General features: G+C 31.3%; 1 protein-coding gene across 2 annotated transcripts in view; it reads right to left on the bottom strand.

The window, feature by feature from the left end:
* The window catches only part of LOC137643989 (uncharacterized), a 29,250-nt gene that overhangs the window by 4,592 nt on the left and 7,158 nt on the right, over window positions 1–17,500 (bottom strand). For both annotated transcript variants that reach the window (XM_068376840.1, XM_068376831.1), the window contains exons 2-10: window positions 16,245–16,318; window positions 15,481–15,972; window positions 15,033–15,333; window positions 13,287–13,447; window positions 9,742–9,929; window positions 7,655–7,791; window positions 7,260–7,372; window positions 6,542–6,793; window positions 5,397–5,537 (exon numbers count right to left, since the gene is read on the bottom strand). In XM_068376840.1, the coding sequence (XP_068232941.1) occupies window positions 5,397–5,537; window positions 6,542–6,793; window positions 7,260–7,372; window positions 7,655–7,791; window positions 9,742–9,929; window positions 13,287–13,447; window positions 15,033–15,333; window positions 15,481–15,972; window positions 16,245–16,302 (1,843 nt within the window). In that variant the 5' untranslated portion in view covers window positions 16,303–16,318. The remainder of the gene's footprint in view (window positions 1–5,396; window positions 5,538–6,541; window positions 6,794–7,259; window positions 7,373–7,654; window positions 7,792–9,741; window positions 9,930–13,286; window positions 13,448–15,032; window positions 15,334–15,480; window positions 15,973–16,244; window positions 16,319–17,500) is intronic.

Below are 17,500 nucleotides of genomic sequence, written 5' to 3'. Positions count from 1 at the left end.
GCAAAAGATGATAGAAGACTTCAATAGAGAAATCAGGAATGTAGGACTAAAAATGAATATGAATAATACTAGAGATGTGCGATAAAAATGCAGAGACAACATATGGGTTATGGATAAACCTCTAGAAATTTTTAATGAATATATGTACTTAGGACAGACAGTAAGTGTTTCCCCAAGACATGAGATGGAAATTAAAAGAAGTATAAGCATGGGATGGAAAGCATCAGGTAAACAAAACGAGCTTATGAAATGTAAAATGCCACTTTCTCTAAAAAGGATATTGAATTCAAATGGTCCTACCAATAATAACTCCTGCATTAGAAATTTGGAGCATTAATAAGACTTTGACATATAAGCTGGTTACAACTAAAAGAGATATGGAAAGAAACTAACGGGAATAACACTAAAAGGCAGAAAAAGAGCAACATGGATACGAGAGGTAACTAAAGTAAAGGATATTCTAAATACACGTAAGAAAAAAAAGTAGACATTAGGCATGTTTTATAATGAGAATGGCATATAATAGATGGACATTAGGAATAAAAGGCTAGGAAGACAAGACGATGGATTGACGAACTAAGACAATTTACGGGTATAGACTGGCATTGATATACCATAAACAGACTCGACTGAAGGGACCCGTCAAAAATGTTGACTAAATTTTTAGGTAGATATGCACACACACAGATTTAACTTTTCCCCATCTCCTCTCCCTTTCATAAATACCTCACGGTAGTTGGGACAACTTTTGGGAGATTGTTGTTTCTGAATGGTTGCTGTTCAGCGTGACAGGAAAATATATATATATATATATATATATATATATATATATATATATATATATATATATATATATATATATATATATACATATATATATTTATATATATATACATATATATATATATATATATATATATATATATATATATATATATATATATATATACATATATACTAGCAGAGATACCCGGCATTGCCTTGGTGTAGCAAACTAAGCAATGTCAGCATAAGCTACTGGTCGATTCATGTGAGTTATCTCTGTGATGAATTATTCTGAAACAAGTTTTTTTTTATTTCCTTGATACTCTTATCGCCCAATATTTCATTTGTGGAAACTGTGCAACTGTGAAGATGAAACCTTTCCTATGTTAAGGTGAAGAGGATATTTGCAACACAATGCATGAGGTTTATTCTTTCATTTCAGAGTATCACAGTGATTACATTTTTTTGTGACTTCAAGCCAATTTGTATTATCTCTTCTACTTCTTACCATGTCTTGGGTCATAGACGAAGGCACCAAGATTCCAATTTTCTGCATTAAACGGATGTGCTCTAAATTCTGCATGCCCGACTCCATCAATATGATGTGGTGAATATTCTCTGCTTCTTATTGTGTTTATTGGTTTCACTAAGCAATCACTTTTTGAAGTCGAGTTATTATTTTATTTCTCAATTCATGATATCTTAGTGCTGCAATTCCTTGCTGATTATCTTCAAGGCCAGAATTTCTTTGGCTTTCGTCTTCTTCTTCATGCATAGCTGCCATTCTGCTGGCATTAATGTTCCCTCTATCTGAATTTTTAAGAAGGTGAGGGTTCTTACCCCCTCACCACATAGTTCTCTTAAGGGGTACCAATATATTTTAGACCATTTCCATTGTCTTTCTCGAACTTTTTTACATAGGTATACGTTTTTAGTTTTTATAATGAATCGCATATATTTCAGGTTTAAAGTGGGTGGGGTTCTGCACATCATAACACCCTTAAGGGAGCACTTAGAGATTCAAGACCACTACCATTGACTTCCTTAGGAAATTCTACATAAGAATACTCTTTTAGTTTTTATGTAAGATTTGATATATTTGAAGTTTTAAGAGGCTGTGGGTTCTGGCACCATAGCTCTTTAAAGAAGGGGACAGGACTTAAAGATTCAGGACCACTTGCATTATCTTCCTCTGAAAATTTTATATAAGAATACACTTTTAGTTTTTATGTAGATTCTCTAACTTCTTTCTATATGGAACACACACGCAAGCACAGAGATATTGTCTTATTCATATTCATACATAAATTATATATATATATATATATATATATATATATATATATATATATATGTATATATACATATATATACATATATATGTATACATATACATATGTATATATATACATATATATATATAGATATATATACATATATATATATACATACATATATATATATATATATATATATATATATACATATATATATATATATACATATATATATATATATATATATATATATATAAACATCTATATATATATATATACACATAATATATATATAAATATATATATATATATATATATGTGTATACATATATACATATATGTATATATACATATATATATATATATATATATACATATATATATATACATATATATATATATATAATATATATATATATATATGTATACATATACATATATATACACACATATATATGTGTGTTTATATATATATATATATATATACATATATATATTTATATTTATATATATATATATTTATATATACATACATATATATATATATATATATATATATATATATATATATATTACGGCTGGAGAATTACATAAACTCCTGAGCTCCAAACTCACCTGTTTATTTTTACATAAATCTGTTATACTTGAATATTAATACCCGAGCTCTGAGAAAATTACATAACTCCCAGACGGCAATATATATAAACACTGAATATCCAAAGGTCTCTTACTTAACACTCAAAACAAAACTGGGTGTTTATTTTACTTGAACTATTCAAAAACAACCTCTTACTCTGGTTCCTAGTCAGGGATTACGAGCAAGCACTAATATGAAATATAGTACAATAGTACAAAAAAGAATTAACACCAAATTTAAATTACTTGAAATATTAAATCTGAACAAAACCTTAGACTAAGACAAAAGAAAGACTCTGAAAAAAAATTATACATTCACTTGTTTCATTGAAAATTAATTTATAAAAATATTTAATTTCGATAATTAATCACAATAATGAAATTTACATAAGTGTAAATGTTACGCATACGTTTTTTTTTTTTTTTGTCACACAAGATTACCGAACAGTTAAGCAAAATAAATACACTTAACTGTTTAGCCTAAATATCACAGGGTAAGTTAAAAAAATTTATGACAAAAGTACTTACATTAACACAATACACTAGAAATAACCTTCAATGGATTCATCAACGTTTGAATACACTATACATAATTTACGTTGGATCAAAACCTTATTCACGTTTGAGAGGGCACACTTTTGATGCACTTGAGAGGAGAGAGGGCATTGGCTCTTTCAAAGGGATAGGCTGAATCTCTTTAGATGCTTAAGATTTCCTAGGGGCATATATATATTGACTTAATACTTCTAGATTATTCTAGTAGATTGGGGGGCAAGGCTCTAGCGGTGACGTTGCCAACATAGAAAATTGAACAGGGGAACAAGCCTTGCTTGCAAGGAAACCTTCTCTCAGCTAACTCTGCCCACCTCCCTCCCCGAGACAATAAAAAAAGAATAAATCTATTTCGAGAATTTTCATGCATATTCTAACCCCGTGGGAATATGATCATGACGTAATAGCTCGTGTTCATACCTCGTATGGGTCATACAATATACTTAAACGATAGTACATAAGACTTCGTAACAAAATACGTAAAATATAAAGTTAATTCTTAAAAATAACGTAAATTTATATATACTGACAGGAATAAACAAATATAATTAAATGAATGACAAAAGTCTTATGTAATTTACATACATTACTTAAACCCACATGAGAGGAACTCACCTTACGAGCTAGCTATACATCTCTTAAATACACAAATGAAATACATGAATACAATATTTACTCTATACTGGACTAGCTTTGTAAGATGTATATATATATATATATATATATATATATATATATATATATATATATATGCATATATATATATATATATATATATAGATTATTATTATTATTATTATTATTATCATTATTATTATTATTATTATTTCAAGTTGAAAAAGTCTAGGGTGCCAGCCTGCTTCATTTTATGAAAGAGGGCCGGGGGGGGGGGGGGGAAATGGTCCTGCCCTCACAGCTTTCTTAGAGAGCCACTTAGACATTCATGACCACTTGCATTAACTCAATCGGAAAATTTTACATAGGAATACGCCTTTAGTTTTTATGTAGATTCTCTAATCACAGACATTGCCTTATATATATATATATATATATATATATATATATATATATATATATATATATATATATATGTATATATATATATATATATATATATATACAAATATATGTATATACATATATATGTATATACATATAGATATATATTCATATATATATATATATATATATATATATATATATATATATATATATATAAGTATATATATGAATATATATATATATATATATATATATATATATATACATATATATATACAAATATATATATATATATATATATATATATATATATATATATATATATATATATATATATCTTTATATATATGTGTGTGTGTGGATGTTTGTATATATATATATTACTAATGTCGGTACATATTTTCTCAAAAAGAATCTAGATCAATACAGAAATTTGCTTCTTCCACTATTTTCGTTTGAAAATCTGTTCAGGTTTTGAGAATAGGCCTATTTTTCTTATACCCTGCACATCAATAGGAAGATTCCCTCTTGAAGCATTCCTATACTTTTGTCCATTATCTTTATAAACCTTAAAGTTATTTTAGCAGAATTAGGGGAATTACAGAACAGTTATAATATTTATGTGCCCTTGGTAACCATCTTATTAGTTGGATATTTCATTATACATTCAGTGTGAAATATAAAGGATTTAACTCTATTTTGGTGATATAAACGGTTGGCATTGGCTGATAAGATAGGAGGGTTGACTGATGATAACCTTACATGCTATATAGCAATACCTCTCTGATAAGAAATTAAAGCTGATAGACGATATTGCTCTTCAAGTTTATTCATGATAAAATATAACTTGTTTGTCAAGTCAAGTATGCATATCCTGTAATTATGCAATTTTTTTTTTATCCAATGGAAACGGGATGAGAATATCCTTTATCAGACCCAAGAATAAACATGGCATATCATTGCATGAAAAGACGAGCGTGCATTCTCATACGTATGCACAATAACAGTGCTCGCACATGATTCTGCATACCTTCCTTGTTAATGAAATGCCAAATATCACAAACATGAAAGGTCATGAGACATAATTCATACCTTTCTTTATCTTGATGAAGAAATAAAGGAGAAATAAACAATGCAATGAAAGCAAAAATTCATAGCAAATACCTTTAGATGGTTTAAGTCGCTTTAGAGAAACAATATGACAAAGGAGTGTACAGACAGCCATTCCACTGGCCATGAGATACATATATGGACCTCCCACTTCGTTGTAGATGAACCCACCAAGGAAAACAGCTAAAGCATATCCTGCAAAAGAAACAAGCTCTCTGATATCCATGGTATACCCTTTTAAGGTACCTTTTTTTCTATAACCTATAAATACTGGGATGCTACAATGGCTAGTTTCACTGTTAAATAGCTTACACATTGATTTCATTATCACAACAGAACAGTATACATAACACTTTGTGATAGAATCGATTGCATACTATCTTGAAATATGCTGAATCTCAGATTCTTTTATATAGTCTTTCCTCTCATGTGGGGCTTCAGCATACAGTGTTTCTTGCATGGGAGATTGTAAACAGTAACAAAATTTAATTATAGCCAATTACTTTGGATTCTCCAATTCGCTTCTCACACATTCCCTTTAGTGGCGTTCCATAAAACTGTTAGATTTCTTATTTTTTCAATTTACGTATAGGACTAGAAATATAATGATATAATGATAAAATAAACACACAGAATTATGTGTAAAAGAAATAGATTTCTATCATTTGTCGATCCCAACATAATGTGGAGTTTTTTTTTTTTCTATTACTTGCGGGTTTATGTGTTTCATTTTATCAAATTAATTCACAACTGGTAATATGAATTGAATGCTATCACTAATATTATAAGTAGGCTGAGATGTTAGGTGATAGGCTACTTGCTGGTGTGTAAGGGATGCAGCTTGCCCATGGGCAACATCTTGAATACTGTGTAACTAGTTAGGTACCACGATTTCTTTATGACTTGCGTTTAATTTGGTAGTATACTGGCCTTTCACTCGATTGTCTTGGTTTCACAAGTCATTAGAGGTAGACATTAGTAATAAAGACTCCCCTTTTCCATTCCTTCCTTAGGATTGTCCCTTGGATGAAGGAAACATGAGATTCTGAAATTCAATTTAACTCTTAAAATAAAAAAAAATATTAAATAACCAAAGACTTGTGGAAAGGTAAACATGTACTTTTCATAGCAATTATAACAAAGAAAATGGTTAACATCATTAATAGTAGTAATTTATAATGACTCAGGAAAATACTCACCAAAACTTTCATAGCATATGTTGACAACACTCTGTACAGTGTTTGAGGTTCCAGTTGGTGTAATTTGTGCAGCGTATGCAACAATTGCTGTATAACCCAGACCATAGCAGGGGCCATTTAGTAATTCCGGTACTAAGGTTGCCCATACTGAACCATATTTACCAACGACAAACAAGCCAAGTAGTCGGAAAATGTATGTGAAGAACACAAGTGAGGTCACTTTTTGTGCACCCAGTGTTTTCATAAACCATCCTGGAATCATAGAAAACTATTACTTTGAGAAAGGTCTTCCTAAATTCGAGTTATGGAATCCAATACTACAATACGGTAAAACTAAAACAACCGGCCACTTAAAGATTATTGCCCTAGTCTTTTGATTAAAAAATAGAGAAAAGAAATTCCTATGAAAATGACGACTGATTTTGATTCACAGTGGCAGATTCGTTATTTAATTTTGAATTCAGATTCAAGTATACTTTCCACATTCTGAAAACTTAACTTTATTCAACGCTAGAGATTTTTGACCTAATTTCAGAGGATTAAACACAATAATTGTACTGTTGCTGTTATGCTCTTGAGCTGTATATCCGTATGGAGTAAAGGTTTGAGAGGTAATAACACACATGTAAACAAACATACTATAAGATATCATCATCGTCATGATCACAGGCATTCTTTATCTTTATGTTTCATAGAAGAGCGACTACAAAATAAATACCATGAGCAAACATGAAGGGAGCTTCCAGTAAACTCTGAATCAGGAGAGTTAAACCTTGCAGAAATTTCATATGATCCACTGCACTGGTACCCTTGGCCATGTCTTCCTGCATTCTGAAATCAGTTTAAATTTCCGTTACAAGCAAAATCCTGAAAGAAGAACTGTTCAGTGTGTATATTAGTTATGTGAAAAAAAAAAATAAGTTTCAAATGATCAACGCTAGTTATCAAGATTTTTCATATACACTTTAATTTGTACACTACTGTCCCTCTATTACTTTCCAAAAAATACAACAGGAATATACTGTATAACACTTAATCACTGCACATTTATAAATTCATAAATTCTCTATGCACTCAAATTGCAAAGGAGTCTTGTGTCACACTGCAACTTACATGAATATGAAGTTAACTACAATACCATCAAAAAATCCATTAAGGATTACGAAGCAGCAAAAGACGAAAAATCTAGATTCCTTTAGAAGAGGCTGCAGGTTTTTCCATATGTTGCTTTCATCTTTGATATTAGGAACCTGTTAATAAATATTGAAAAAAGTAATCAGTCTCAGTTCCTACATAGATTATATCTGATTCGTACATAAATGCCTGAGAGCCAAAGAGCAAAATGCTTGCAAAGTCCAGAAGATTATTGAAAAAATGTTGCCTAGAGCTGGTAGCTGGATGGCTCACCTACAGTACTGGCATTTTTTGTTCCAGCTATGAAATGTTGCTTAATATTTAATTTTTTTTTTGCACCCATTCTGCACATAATCTCAATCTGGCATGAATAGGAGAAAGTCTTTAAGGGCTATTCCCTTGTTTGGTGCCAGTTTTGCTAATGACAGTAGTAGTAGTTTTGGACCAAGTAATGTTGAATGGAAGACATACTTTGAAAGAGTCCTATCAGCTATAAAAATAGGGGAAATTGAATATAGAGAAAAAAACCAATCCCATTTAAAACGTCAAACTATTTAACAGAAGAAACCAGTCATTAATAGTAGACAGGAAGAGTAACTAAGGCTAAGAACAAGGGCAAGCACCATTTGATAAGATATCAAAATAATTCTTATAACCATATGAACAAAATGATTTTGTGAAACATTATTACTAGAATACCTTAGTGGTTAAATAGTTGTCTCCTCTGAGAGAATAACGATCAAGATTAAAATCATTAGATTACAAAGTAATGCTCGCGTGAGTCTACCCAGATGAAAATTATGAAGTTATGATTGTTCAACTGCATGACTAGGGAGGTCCTGTTACAGTGTGGTCATAACTAAAATAAAACTACTATGAAGTGGGTGGTATAACAATTCCATTTTTCATCCAAACTCTGATTTGCCTATGCTTACCCCTTTAGGATTCAGAATGGAGGTACTCATTAAACCTACTTGGAGTCTTATTGTGAAGGTATAAGAGCCACCCAATATATATTAACAGTATCCTTTTTATTTTAACAGGTGGAAGCTCCACGAACTCCTAGTCTGGGTTCCTCTCTTTTTCAACGAAATGGTACTACGCTGTACTTTAAGGCATCTTGTTTTCTCTTACTCAACCTTAAAGGATTCAATGACACTCACTCTGTCCTTCAAACAATTACCAAGCCTAAGCCATTTCCCCTTTATATGTGAAGGTCATAAAGATTTTCAGTCTTTGAGGACTGACAATGCCGATGAGCTTCATGGCATTCCCCTTAATTTCTCATGGAATTGGTTGAAATGTTTTCCTTGATAATTTGCCATCTTTTTCACCTCATCTTATGCTTTGCTATTCACCCTTGATCTTGGAATCATGATTGTACAATCTGTTCACATGAACAGTGACTGTTATAATGTCCCCAAATATTTTTTAAGCGCCCTTACTTCAGCAATAGATAGCCTTAAAAATCTACTAAATTATCATGGAAACATTTAAAAATACTAAAGCCTTCTCTCTCATCCTTATTCTGTTTTCAACTAAGAAAGGTCGCGAAATGAACCATTATCTTTAGTTTACTTGTCTCTCTATTCATTATAAGGACCTTTGGTTATTGGTCATGGTATAACAAAGACTTTCAAAATGCCAATCAAAATTACTATAGATACCTTTTGAAGTTTATCAGACTGATATCTAAGTTTTGTAATAAGTGGTTCTTCATTTTCACACACCAAGTTTTACAATATCTAAGGTGCTATTTTGAAGTTTAAAGTTGACAGCTATCTGTCTAATGATAGCTCTATGTAGTTCGTGCTCAAAAATTTAAATTATCTTACTTCATCAATACTGAGAGAATCATTTAACTCTATAGGAATTAATTCTATCTATATGCTTCTTGCAGGACTAAGTTTTTTTTTTGCAAGGTCATACTTTTCTCAGTCTTTTCAACATAGAAACTGAAACAAATAGAAATAATGAATTGAAGAGTGCATTAACAACAGAAATATGATAACGACAATGATGAAAGCAAAGCATAATAATTTATACATTAAGAGATTTAGTCTTACCTTGACATACGCTGCTGATAAAATCACGTCTAGAGCACCAAGGCAAAAACACAGGAGGAAGGCTGGAGTGTAGTTTTTGGTAATGGAATTTCCTGACCACCAATCTACCAAGAGGCCACTTATAGGCGCCATTATTCCCCAACCAATAGTACCCCAAGCTCTTTGAACACCATAAGACCCATCGTCCCCTATAGAGTGAGGTGCAGCATTTTATTTATTATTATGTAAAAACCTTATTCGCAAAAAGTATATAAACATTTTGATGTTTAACAATGCAAAAAAAAAAAAAAAAAAAAATGTCTATGTATTCTAAATCTCCTAATTCCACAAAACAAACTATTATGAAGTACTTAAAACAGTCTTAAAGTAATTTTGAAATAATTAATTAGTGGGTTATATATTCCATATGTAAAAAGATTTTATCTACGAAGTTTCTCCTTCACACATTATATCAAAGTGCATAAAGTGCACACTAATGCAAATCTGAAATGAATAGATAAAACCTGAGAAAATATAAAACTGTCTTAATAGATTTCATTGTTTCTCAGAAGGCTAATGAAAAACCAATTATTGTTTAGGGCAGAACAAAGAAGACAACAAAAGTTTTTTTTTCTATATAATGAGGGTAAATATCGCTATCTTTCCCAATGCACACCTTTGTTCCTTTTGTTGCAATTGCAAAAGGCTTCATTTCATTTCTGTCACATTTTAACCAATGATCCTTTATATGTACAGCAATTCTTACTTTTAATAGGATATGTATTTGCTATGGGGCCAGATGGGATGATAACCAAATTATGTAAAAATACTAAAAGTGCATATTTACCATAATACTTGAAAGCTTAGTTTACTGGGCCTCGAAACTCAAATGATTAAATTTAACTCTGCCAAAGAGCCAACATTTAAACATTTTCTGAGGCAGTATATGACACCCTGAACATTCAATCGGATTAACTTGAACGAGATCGAATAGTAGCACTCACCTAGCAGAGTGGAAAAGGCAGATCAAGTTAAAAGTATCGTAGACTTAATGGAAATATATCATAATGAGGTATAAGATGCCATAGATGTGAGTGAATGGTGGACGGAAAATTAACGTTACTGGAGATTAAAGAATCAGTCAGATTCATCTGTATAATTCTATGGAGAATAATGATCTTTATTCTCTATGTCAGCTTAATTGTATTGAGATTTCATTTATATTGTTCATAACTAACTGCGTAGTTCTAATTATGAAAAAAGTTGATTTTCTGTTAACAAATACATCAAATTTGTAAACTCCCAAAATACATTTAGATTTATCACAATGATTGTTAGGAATAATCTCTCGAAGGGAGGATTATTAAGTATGTTTAAAGAGCTTAAAATTATTATGGTGATATGAGCAGTATTGATATTTATATTTATTATTATTATTATTATCATTAAGTTATCATTATATAATTTCTTAACCATATAAAAATTCGTAATGTATATGAATTATAATGAATCAACTGCAATACATGCAATCTAACGCACGGCGCTTTATCATGGGCAGGAAAAATCTATTACGATGTAAGAAAAATCATGCTTACTTGTCCTACGTATGTGGAATTTAGAAAGGAAATGACATCCTTTGAAATCTAGCCCTGATTCCACAATTATGATTCATCTTAGTAAATAGGAGTTACTTTGTTAAAAAAGTTTTTATCAAGTGAATAAGAATATTTTTAGTTACCTCCTATAATATCACAGAGACATGAAGTTCTATTATTATAAAGATCCTTACGAGAGCATTTTGTGAAAAAAATTTTTGTAAGGTATCTCGTGACACATCTCTATAATACGGAACAAAGGGTATATACTGTATAAGGCGAGTTTGCAATGCAGAGTCACACTTCTGGGCAGTCTACGTGAACACTACTACGTCCTTTGAAATATAAGTTGACCTTCAGCTACTTACAATTTTGTTCTCCCGTATGTTTCTGACCTCGATAATTAACTTTGTTTTGTTTGAAATACTTAAGTTTTGATATATTTGTTTAACCGTAGCATCATTTCTGAATTTGAATTGCTTATGTTACTAAAGTATTAATATGACTACCTAAGCCCATTACTATTTTATTGTTTTAATTGATTTAAAGAAACAAAGTGATAAGATCTGTATAATCACTGTTTTATAATTTGGTCTAATTACTAAGCCTAAACTTTTATGAAGCCTGCTGTTAACGATATCAAGATGTGAGTAAATCTATTGATCAAAATCAATTGTATTATTTTGACCCGTGTTCTGCACGTAGTAGCGCATAAGCGCCTTTTGAATTTCTATAATTGAATATGATACTTTTGGGATTTCTAATGATGTAGCACGAACGAGTCAGGATCGATAGATAAAAATAGTGATTATGAAAAACATGTTAATCAAAACCTGCTTGTTACTGCTGTAATGCATTAAGTAATATTTTCATAAAAAAGTGTATATTCTCTTTAGATATGTAATGAATTTATATTTTTGTAAGCCATCTGTGTTACTTAATGTCTTGGCCTCTTTTTTTTTTGTACAATTTTTCTACCATTTCGAGTCTGGTCATTATTAATATTAAAACTATTAAGTCATAGTCCTAAAGAACTTTAAGTTAAAGTTTTTCAGATAATTGATAATTCCGACTGATTTTCTGAACTTATGAAATCAACAAAATCTAACAATGATGTTCACTGAATTCTAATGTATATTCTGAACTGATTTTTTGGTAAAGTTCCCCCCCCCCTCCCGAATTGCCGTAGAATTTCTTTTATATTCCATTTGTAAAGGAAGAATGGCATACGAAACTTGATGGGCCCGGAAAGACCATTTAATGCTGAGAGGTAATTTGAGAGAAGGCACGCTGTTGCATAGGAAGTTAAAGTTGAAAGTGATAAGACAGCAAACTGGAAGAGGTTAAGCTGGAGGCTGAAAAGTAGGTGCACCTGAAGTTCAAAGGGATGCGCAAAGGACCTTTCAGTAATACCTACTGTACATAGCATGAGGTACACCGATGGAACGCTCTCCCTACTTGTGGTCACGTCGAATCTTATCGGGTGTATCTAAACTCTGAAACGCTCGTAAAATTATCCCACTAGTTTCACGACATCTGAGGGTTACTCTGCCCATTTGGCCACTTGACTTATATTTCCAGTGTTCATTACTATTCATATTCATCTCTTTGACTTAGATCCTTACGCAACTCATGTCAACTATAATTAAATTTTCTAAAACCTATATTTTGGCAAGTCTAGCTAAATCTATTTCTTATGGCACGGTCTATTGTAGCAGTTAAAAAGAAAGGATTTATAATTTGTCTAATGCCCCCAAGTACTACAGATTATCGTGTATTTCTAATTCTTTAAATCTTATGTCATTTCCTATCTAAAATTCAGTAGCTTGTGCGTACTTATCTTAAGATGGATCTTATATTGTTCGAAAATTGGTTATTAAATTGGTAAAACATGGTTTACTTCTTTAAGAGCTTATAATCACACTAAACGATGTACACCCCTTTAAATGTGACAAAATGCATCCTATTTACCTGTCGTATCGACGGTGATAGCATCTGTGATTGAGACAGATGTATTGAATGTCATTTGGCCTGCTATCAACAACACTGCCAGCATCCAGAACTGCCAACTTTGTAGGGCTCTCTGGTGACTTCCATCCTCAGAAACAAATTCACCTCCAGCACACAGAATGCTGCATGACAACATCTTATGAGAATCAAAAACATCATTTGACTGCTCTTGTTCGGGACATCTTAACCTCACATAAAATAAAGTATAATTAAGCATCTAAAAATTAACATGGTTTGTTACCCTGTGGGAAAGTGAAGATTGATTCCCATTTGGAATTTCAACATTAAGAGTGATTTGAATCATTACAAAATTGATGATACATAAAAATTAACAGGTATGAATATTCCTTTCTTATTAATATTCAGGCCTTAATAAAAAAGAAAATAAAATTACATAGATTTTCTTGCATAGGTAACGTAGACTTCCCAACAGAAAAACAGACAGTCCTAATTAATTTGAGATAAAATTCGAAAAGGGAATAACAAACGGTAAATCGTGAGATGTGTAACATAAATGGAGTCTAAATATTCTTATTACAATAACTCCAATTCTGAAATACTTCAAAGACAATATTGTAATACACTTGCATCAAGCAACGCACATACAAATAAAAAAGTACGGTATTGTACAATTTTTATGATAAATGTAATAAACTCAACGTATATCAGATTCTTGCCTCTCAGACTCGGTATTAGTGTAATTTGCAAGATGGTAAAGTGATAATATTGCTCCCCCGCTTCTCAGTTTATCTTATAATTTTAATTCTAATTATAACAAGTTTGATACAGCATTCATGCAATGTGACTAGATCCCTAATACTCTACCATTACTTACTTTCATAGTTCTGAAAAATTGATCTGATCTTATCAATATTGTTATTAAGGGCCTGAACAGGTCATTGGCAGGATTTAGGAGCATAAGTGTGCTGAGGCCAGCATCTCCAAAACAAGCATCATGCATGTTGAAGCAAAGGTTAGAGTCCAAATTTAGATATAATTGAGATGTGCATGCATTTAGGCTAACTATCATAGCCTGAGGAGCATCTAGAACTTTCAATCCCAGAGAAATTAAAAACATCCTGTACATGCTTATATCTTAAAAAACCTGTCATGTACTGTATTTCTCAAAGATGCTCATATAATTACTTTTAGTAGATACCAATGTCTTAGTACAGTATTGTGATATTTAAACATTTTCAAAACCGCATGAAAAACTCCAAAAACTTCAGGAAGCTCACTTCAGCACCTGAAGTATATCATGTCAAGAGAGTTTGGTTTACTATATATTAATGTCTTCAAGAGGATAGTATGTTGTAAAAAGGACTATTTTTTAATGTTGGACATTTGACTGAATTTTCATCAACCGCAGAAATTACCAATATTTATAGAGATTGAAATTACGTGGAAACCGAGAGACACTTTTCTTACTGAAGATTAGAAATATGAAGATTATTATTTGAAAATTTAAAAGAAACGTTTTGCAAACTACTAAAAATCTAAAATAGAAATTACAAGAGCTTCAAGAAAAATTTTGTCTACGACGAACGGCTACATGAATGATTCTCTTATCTTATACGTTGTGTCACAAAAAAAAAGCAAATGACATATATGACTATTCTTCCAAGCAGATAGGATGCAATGCAGTTAACTTACACACACTATAAATTGAGCAGGATTTCCCCAGCAAAATAAGATCTTTTTACGTACCTTACTTCAACTTCCGAATATTCGTTGGGTAACTGAACCCCTTCTATTTGGTAAAGTCTGTTACTCGAGAAATTCCCATATTCATGGATAGAGTTTTGTGTCATAATTCTACGTAGAAGGTCACCTTTGTCCTCAAAGGAATGACTAGAAGAGATTTGCTCACCATATATATACCCAATAACACTGATACTAAAATACGTATCTTCTCTCCTTGTCGCATTCGCCTGAGAATTCACATGAGAACAATGCCCTGGATCACAAAGGAATGTGCATTTTCTTCCACTGTTGATGTCTGAGTTACCTGTTTTTAAATATTCAAATGCAAGTTATTTATTTCTGTATTCATGGCATAGACATACAAAGGAAATTTTCAGAATTAAGGTAAATATTTTAAATAAGATTGAGTTATAGCAAATACTAAATACTTTGAATATTACAAATTACTTACTTTTATCGTTATCAGAGAAGAGTAACAACTGTCCATGAAGGTTTGCATTGGATTCGGTACCTTGCCGTGTAGACGAATCAGCTTCAATGTGTACGCCTGGTTGGTCATTATTCAAAGAATTTACACTGGCAATCCTATGTTTAGTTCTGTCGTCTTTATTTGTAATATTCTCCATGGAAGAACTACTGCCACTTGAATTATAACTGCTGTTTCCTAAAAAAGTAACTTCGTCTAACAATCTACCTCTTATCCGGAATGGCCTTTGAAGCGCAGGTATGAATTTAATGGCGCTGAACGAGATTACCATGATGCTTAAGATAGCTAAGAAGATTACTTTCCTGTAGGAAGGGAATGCATCTGCTAATCCAGCAATCAATGGCTTTCCGACGATGGTGAACAGGAGAGAGAAAGCCGTAAGTGTTCCCTGCAATGGCAAGGGGATACCCAACTGTACTGCAAGGACTAAGATGAATGGAAGAATTGGTGCCATACCTGAAAAAATGTAATAGATTAAAAAAGAAAGAAAGAAAGAAAAAAAACCCAAGGAAACTCGTTGTCATTCAGTTTTGTTAATGAAGCAAATAATATCTCAACATATGTACAGAAAAAAAACGAAGTTTATGCTGGACTGGTTAATATGCTACTGGTTACCTAAGAAATACTACTTCACATTATCATCTAAAATTGAATAAAACCTAACAGGAAAATGCTTTCATTATATTGTTGAGTAGTGAAATATAGTCAATTTAAAGATTAATACTTACATCCGAAAAAGAGGAATATATGGGCCTTAAGGGGGATCAATTTCTTGTTTATAACCATTTTATTTCTCTTCTTGCTGTGGAAAGAAAGTGAATGCATAGAATGAGAGATATAGCTCTTATTTACACATATAGATGACAAACTGTCATGATTAACAGATTTTCAATACAAAGGAGCTCAAAATGTACAAATGAAATTATGTTCATGCCACAACATATCAAGGACGCAATCTTGATGTAAGTTAACGATGTCTCCTGGTTAGTAACTATTCCATCATTTTGATTATATCTAAAATTTCGAATTCAATTTAGATGTGTTCACGCATCCATATAAGTTGGGCTAATTTATTTTTATCCTGAAAAACATCCTTTTTAATAGATATATAATACAACTAACATGGCATAATTATAAAAATCTTTCCAAGGTTAGTCTTCCGAATAGATGTATACAACTAGTTACAAAATGGTACCGGCAACAAACGATGTTACCCTTTTGCACCTGACTCACTTCAATGAAATTAAGTACTGATAAGCCATGCCTCTTTAAGACTTCAGCAAGGCAAGCATGAAAAAAAAAAAAAAAAAAAAAAAAAAGACTATGAAGGGAAAGGAGACTAGTGAGATGATCTTAAAGAATGTCCAAATATCTGGCAAGGACCTCTCACTGAACCCTGGATAACTATTACAGTTGATGCTAACTTTTCTGGCATTCAGTAATAAGATCAACCCATGAAATTGTTGAAACAAAGAGGCTTTTGACAGCCACCAAAAGGCAGAACCTAATGCCAGAAACTAGCATGACATTTAAGAAGTAACTGAAAATTGCATTAAAGAGCTGAATAAATTTTTCATATAACACATGAATAAAAAATTATAAACATTGTTTAAAGAAAATAAAGAAACTGCAGAGCAGAAAGTTATTTCTATGTAACTAAATGTACATTAAAGTTCTTTGTATCAAATTATTTTTTTACATTTGTACGTATACCACGGGAATATCCATAAAATAAAGTTTTGAATAACATATAAAACATGAAAATTATAATAATTTGAAAATGTACATACAAGAGCATAAGAAATGGTCTATATATGCATAAAATTATGAGTAAAAACGGGTATTAAACGGTTTTGCAGTCAGCATATCTATGCTGTCCTTTTACGTAATAAAAAAAGTAATAAATAATGCTAGGAGAAATAATGATGATTTCAATGAAAAGATCAATAAATTTCTTATATAATTCATCAATGAAAAAAAGTTT

The sequence above is a fragment of the Palaemon carinicauda genome, chromosome 1, assembly GCF_036898095.1.
Source record: "Palaemon carinicauda isolate YSFRI2023 chromosome 1, ASM3689809v2, whole genome shotgun sequence".
Classification (NCBI taxonomy): Eukaryota; Metazoa; Arthropoda; class Malacostraca; order Decapoda; family Palaemonidae; genus Palaemon; species Palaemon carinicauda.
This window is presented reverse-complemented; position numbering and strand designations above follow the sequence as displayed.